This window comes from Sesamum indicum, linkage group LG7, assembly GCF_026168435.1.
Source record: "Sesamum indicum cultivar Baizhima isolate 11 linkage group LG7, ASM2616843v1, whole genome shotgun sequence".
Taxonomy (NCBI): Eukaryota; Viridiplantae; Streptophyta; class Magnoliopsida; order Lamiales; family Pedaliaceae; genus Sesamum; species Sesamum indicum.
Window position 1 is genome coordinate 7,005,814 of NC_142663.1, and position 7,172 is coordinate 7,012,985.

The 7,172-nt window shown below is 34.0% G+C and overlaps 1 protein-coding gene across 1 annotated transcript; it reads left to right on the top strand.

Moving 5' to 3' along the window:
• Window positions 1-1,873: 1,873 nt before the first annotated feature.
• On the top strand, window positions 1,874-4,851 carry LOC105166213 (ent-kaurene oxidase). The gene is made up of 8 exons (XM_011085482.3): window positions 1,874-2,385; window positions 2,640-2,800; window positions 3,056-3,217; window positions 3,308-3,448; window positions 3,542-3,796; window positions 3,882-4,043; window positions 4,123-4,317; window positions 4,393-4,851. The coding sequence occupies exons 1-8, from the start codon at window positions 2,238-2,240 to the stop codon at window positions 4,702-4,704; spliced, it is 1,536 nt and encodes a 511-aa protein (XP_011083784.1). The 5' UTR covers window positions 1,874-2,237; the 3' UTR covers window positions 4,705-4,851.
• The last annotated feature ends 2,321 nt before the right edge of the window (window positions 4,852-7,172 follow it).

Consider the following 7,172-nt stretch of genomic DNA (forward strand, 5'->3'; position numbering starts at 1 on the left):
AATTTCTACAATTTATTTATAAAATTATAAATATTAATTTATTTGTCTATACACTCCAACTTCAACTTTTTTCCAAATGTTCCCAATTTTTACTATTACTTAATTTATAAATTTCAGTATAATTTATTCTCACTATAAAAGTAGAAATTATTGCAAATATCTCTCATGTATTATTTACAAAAATATTTACAGATTATTTGTCTAAGCAGCCTTTACATGTATACCGGAAATTCATCGCACATCCTTCAAACACGAGATAATTCATTTTTATCAATTGAGTCAATATGCATTGGGGAGCGATAAGTGATTGTTTCGGGTTTTTCACGTTGCCCCTATACGTAAAACTAAGAAATTACAAAAAATAAGAAAAAGTATAAAAAAAAAAAAAAATTGTCTATGTTTATGTATTTGGAAATTGATTTTGAGGAAAGGAGAGGTGAAAGGACAGGGGAGGGGAAGTGAAAAGGCAAAGGTAAGAATAAAATAATATTTTTTTTTTCAAGTTATTTTGTATGATAGAAAACAGTGTAAATTTTAAATACTTTCTCTTGTTTAGTACGAAATAAAATAGATTGAGAAGAAAGATTATTGGGTTTTATAGTTCTACTGAGTTACCCTTTTTTTTAGTTTATATTGGAAAATAAATAAGTTAATATTATACTAAACTAATTTTAGTATATAAAAAATTTAAAATTTTATTAGTAAAATTATTTATCAAACAAGAACAAAAATATTTTTTATTAGTAAAAATATTTATCAAAATAAGTATTTTTAAATTATCCAGTTGAAATAAAATAAAAAATACTACCAATGTCGACGGCATAATAGTTTTCTCTACGATTTGGTTATCTTTTTAAAAAATTATGTATCAATATTATATAAGGGAAGGAAAAAAAATTATATAATGGGTAATTAATATAGTATATAAAAATAAATATTTTTTTACCCTATATTTTCATTTTTTTCGTCAGTTTTGGACGGCAACAAAATTAAATTATGGAGGAATTTTATATACTCTAATTTTACTTCTCCTCCAATTATTATCCTCAATCAAACACTAAACTTTTTTTTATAAATTCATTTTAATATTATTTATTAAATAGATAAAAGTTATCGATTTATTGTGGATGTATGGACATATAAAACATATGTCTTCTCATATAAAATGAGTTTAATTTTGTGTATATGACACTTTATGAGATGGTAAATATATTTATTATTATGTCTAATGTGTAAGCAACTCTACGTATTTTCACTGAGAGAATTTTTTTTACAAGATTTATGAATATTTTTTCGAAAACAAGTGATAGAAAGCTTTTTACAGTGTTTATAATTATAGAAAGGTCTTTTTTTATTATGTAATTAGTCAAATTAAGTATTTAACAATTTTCTTATTTCATAAGGGAATATGCAATTTTCCGAAATTTTAGCTATATCGATACCATTACTTAGAGATATTTTAAGATTTAGACCCAATTCATACAAAAAAAAATATTTATTTCATTAAGTATAGGTTGGGTTTGGATTTAGTGCAATATGATTGAGTCCCAACTCGGATAATAATGGAAAATTTAAATTGGAATTTGATCTGGCAAATACAATACATTTGATATATAATTGATTTATAATTAAAAAATAATTAATTATATAATAAATATAATACACTTATTTTGTAATTGATTTGACGAGAGAACAAGAATTTTCCAATAATAACTATCAAAATGAAGAAGTTGGTTGAATATTGCTCGCCTTTAGACAAACGGAAGAAATGAAGTAGGGGTTACAGTAAAACTCTAATTAAGTGCGAAAAGGAGACTCGTCGCTCTCTCTCCTGCTCTAACTTCCGCAAAAGCTCTTGCGTTATCGAACTTGTTACTTTGCAATACACCTCATATTTATAGCCATTACCAGTTGTTAAAGCTAATCAATCCCATTGTTACTGATCAAAGGTAAAAAAGGAAAAGCTGGCAGACGTGATTAAGCCCACATACATCTATATATATTATATTCGATCCACGGCCTGTAGTTGAGGAAACGACGAGTTCCTCAATCCAACAGCTTCTCAAGTTTTTCAAAGACTCTTCATCGTTTTTGGTGTCTTTCGTCTGGGAATATTGTGGGAGCGAACATGGTATCAATCAGCTTTCCATGAATACCAAGGGGTAAAGAAAATATATGTACTGGAACCTTCAAGATTCCCTTTTTCTTCCGCCTGAAAAACTATAATCTGGGCATCAATGGATACGCTTCTGAATCTTCAAGCTCTGCCCGCGGGAGCTGCAATAGGAGGCCCGGCTGTTGCTCTTGGTGGGATTACTTTGTTTCTCATCAGAAAGTATGTGGAGGATCAGAAGAAGAAATCTTCCAGCTTCCGTCCTCCTCCAGGTTCTTGTTTCTCCTATTTGTTAATCTGCAAGAGTTTTAGCTATATTCGTAGCCTAAGAGTTGATGGGAGTTGATTACTTTTTGATAAATATTCAACAACTGCTTCAAAATTGTTCTTTCTTGACAAATTTTAGCTTATATCCAGGTCGTATGTGGTTTGTGGGCAGTGATTGTAGAACACTTTCTTGTTAGTATTGTTGTGTCATTATGTGAATAGTTCTTTGGGAGATTGAAGGATGGTGGTTTGAGTGCAGAGGTACCAGGTTTACCAGTGATTGGGAATTTGCTGCAACTAAAAGAGAAGAAACCCCACAAGACCTTCACCAAATGGGCTGAGGAGTATGGTCCCATATATTCTATCAAGACTGGCTCCAACACTATGGTTGTGCTTAACACGAATGATGTTGCCAAGGAGGTATATTTCCTTCCCCTTGACCCTCAAAGCTTAAATTGAGTCTTAACTTTTAGGGGGTGCTCATGAATAGCAAGAAGTGGTGTGTGTTTGTGGTTCTGTAATTTTGTGGTAATTTCCACAGTCGGCATACAGTAGCCTAGATGACGAGGATCTTAATCTAAATGCTTCAAATGATTGTGATTTTGCCCTGATATGGTGTGTGTGAGTTGCAGAGTGTCAATTAAGTGTGCTTTTCTTGTTGTTTTTTGGCTTTAGGCTATGGGAACGAAATACTCGTCTATCTCAACACGGAAGCTATCAAATGCTCTAAAAATCCTCACTTGTGATAAAAGTATTGTTGCAATGAGTGATTATAACGAATTTTACAAGACAGCAAGAGGACATCTACTTACGAGTACTCTTGGACCTAATGCTCAGGTTTGTGCTGCTAAACATGTCTTGTGAAGCTTGTTTGTCTCTATGTGTTTCAGTGGAGGGGACTAATATTGACGATGTTAATCAATGCAGAAACGGCATCGTATTCACAGGGATACGATGATAAATAACATATGCGAACAATTTCATGCTCATGTGGAAATGTATCCTTCTGAAGCTGTCAACTTCAGGAAAATATTCCAGTCTGAACTTTTCGGATTATCTCTGAAACAAGTGGGTTTTGTCTATTTCCAAGGACTTCTATGCACTTTTTCCATTTTTTTGGGATAACTTGAAACATAAAGAAACCTATTCTTTGATACACAGGCTATTGGAGAGGATGTGAAATCGATTTATGTGGAGGACCTTGGCACTACTTTGTCGAGACAAGAGATATTCAAGATATTAGTAATTGACCCAATGGAAGGTGCCATTGATGTGGATTGGAGGGATTTCTTCCCGTATCTCAAATGGATTCCTAACAAAAGCTTTGAAAATAAAATTCAGCAGATGCATTTCCACCGGCAAGCTGTGATGAAAGCCCTTATTGAGCAGCAGAGAAAACGTATTGCTTCTGGCACGGTATTCTTTCTTCCTCCAACATTTGCATAACTAGACATATCTAATTCATTTTCTACCATTGCATTTATGTCGAAGTTCATGTCAGGAAATCAACTGCTATCTCGACTACTTGTTATCCGAAGCAAAAACGTTAACGGAACAACAGAAATTGATGCTTCTGTGGGAAGCCATTATTGAAGCATCAGATACTACGTTAGTCACCACAGAATGGGCCATGTACGAGCTCTGTAAAGATCCCCAAAGACAGGTGATCTTAACTAATCTTTTCCTCTAATATTTTACTTATCATTCGTCATCATATTTAAGTATGGCTGTTCGTGAAACAGAAACGTCTGTTGTTGGAAGTTCAAGATGTCTGTGGTCCCGACAAACTTACTGAGGAGAAACTGTGCCAACTTCCATACTTGGCTGCAATTTTCCATGAAACATTGAGAAAGCACAGCCCTGTTCCAATAGTTCCTCTACGGTATGTGCATGAAGATGCACAATTAGGAGGATATAACATCCCAGAAGGCACTGAGGTTACTGCCATCACCTTGACCTCTAGTAAGTTTGTTTCCAGATAACAAATACATAACGATGAATTGCATCTGCAGATAGCTATAAATATATACGGATGTAACATGGACCAGAGAGTGTGGGAAAGTCCCGACGAATGGAAGCCTGAGAGGTTTCTCAATGCAAAAGACAATACAGCGGAATTGCACAAGACAATGGCCTTTGGTTCTGGAAAGAGAGCATGTATGGGAGCCCTCCAAGCAATGTTAATTTCTTGTGTAGCGATCGGTAGATTCGTACAGGAGTTTGAATGGAGACTGAAGGAAGGAGAAGAATCAAACGTCGATACCTTGGGGCTGACTACTCATAAGCTTCATCCTTTGTTTACCATCATAAAGCCAAGAAATTGATAAGATGATGTTTTTCAGTCACCGCATACTATCTCTTCTGTATGAACTTCCGATACAGGGCTATAGGCCTTTTTGTGGAGTTTATGAATCTGTTTGATGTGTTCTTGTGGAAAGTTCGAAGTATAATTATGATGATGTTTGAATTCAGTTGAGAGCTTCACTTTGCCAATATGTTCATGGGATCTAAAAATCCTTGTTTAATACTATGTTATGTAGTTCCTTTAGAGTAAATTACATTTACACTTCTTGACGTTATGTCTAATCACACAAATACTTTTTTCTATACAATGAGTATAACTATGTTAGATACTTCTTTCGAGTTAAATTACATTGACACCCTCTGAGAGGGGATTTGTAATTTTTTTTAAGAAAAAAAAGAGTTTTGTATAATTAGTTTTATTGTCAAAGGGTGTCTATGTAACGTAGTTCAAATGTGGAGGGAGTTTACTATATTATGTACCATCTAAATCTTTGAACTAATGGGGGTGAAGGAGAATCTTTCTTGCTCTAAAATTGAGATCCCATTATTTACACCAATTCGACCTACTTATAATTTTTAAAATACAAATATTGATAAGCGTAAATACATTCACCCTTTCTGAAGGTTGAAATAATTATAAATATTTTTTTATTGGTTGAGAAATTACAACTATCTCATATTTTAACATTAGTCTAACAACAAGCTCTATCTATTAGTTTCCATTAGATTTCATTCAATTTTTTATGATAAATTGGCCAAAATACTCTTCAGATTAAGAATTAATTATATTTAAAATTTTCTAAAATATCTTTATAGATTAATATGCCTTATGTATTATTTATTTTACCCACCACTAGGCTTTTTAAAAGTTTTTCAAATGATTTAAAAATAAAATAATAAATAAATAAGGGGTTAATTACACTTGGACCCCCTCTAAAAATGCGAAATTATACTTCCCCCCAAATAAGAAGTCTTGAAATTTCACTTACACCACCTTCGAGAAAATTTTCTTTTACAGTTGACCTCCTTTTGTTAGGTTTTGGACAGAAAATGTAGACGTCAACAAAAAGAAAGTTACATGAATTTTTATTTTTCCCATAATTCATGTATATTTTTATACTAATCGAGCAGGTTGGCCAACATCCTCCTGCTGAGCTCAAATTTAGTAGGAGAGCCTCAACTTATTAGGCCTCAAATTTAGTAGAAGAGCGTCAGCTGAGGGCAACTTACTAGGTCTTGAAGCTAGTAAAAGTGCACCAATTGAGGACGGCTTATTAGGGTTCATTGCCATTAAGGTCATCGGTCTGTTATCAATGCAAAGTATAGTAGGGGAGCAGAAACATTCTTATTTCAGCATGCTATTTCTTATTCAATCAACTAGAAAGAGCAAGGATTAGGTGTAGAATTTCATGAGGTTGTAGGCATTCCATAGTCAAAACAGATTTTGGCCGTCAATGTTTTCTAGCTCATATGCTCCAAATTTGACAACTCCGGCTGTCTTGTAAGGAACATCCAGGTTGGGAATCGACTTCTCCACTTTGTTTAAGCACTTGCTAATTTTAGCACGAGACCACACACCTAGAATTCTCTCATTTCACCCTTATGTTGTAGGCATTTACCACATTCTATTTGCACCTCTCCATGCAGGCGCAAACATCTTTTCAAACTTCATTTATTAAATTCAGGTTAGCACGCAGCAAGATATCGTTACCCTCCTACTAGTAGTACTGGATCTTGAAGGTTTCCGTTCTTACTTCAGTAGAGATGACGACTTCTAAGCTGTACACCAAGTTGAAAGGGATTTCTATTACGGTTGAACTGGGGGTAGTCCTATAGGACCACAATACACTGGACAGAGTGTCTATATATTGCCCTCTACTTGTTCGAGTATTCTAAGAGTAATGATGACAAAGTGATAAAAAGTCGTATGGAGTGAAAAACTATGCTTGAACATAGTTGAAAATCGAGATATAAATGAGTATGAGAATACATAGCTCGAACATTGCACAAGGGTCTCTATTTATAGGAAGACGTTATATTAGGATTCTAGAGGTCGTTAGGGCAATTCATATAACATTGAAAGCTTCACGTGCTAGTTAATTAACAAAAGAATCGGATTGAGATTTGGACTTATCTGACGAAAGATATAATCTTTTGAACGAGTCTTGCCCAGTCAACCCAGGAATCTGGAATCCATTTACCTGTTACTTGATAAGTTGACTTCAGCCAGTTTAGATGGAGTGATTTAGAGACTTTTAGTATGATGTGTCTTATGATGTTTGTGGGTATAGGTAATGCATCGTCCTTGTTGTATGGTGAGTCATCTTACTGGATTAGGCTCATTGTTTTTTGTATTCCAAGTGAGTAAGAATAAACAGGCTATAAGGTTGATACTTTGCTCGTGGGTCAGCAAGGTCAGGCATGTTGGACTGCTTGAGGGGTCCACATTCTTAACTTTGGGCTCAAAAGAAAGAAACAACATTTGAGG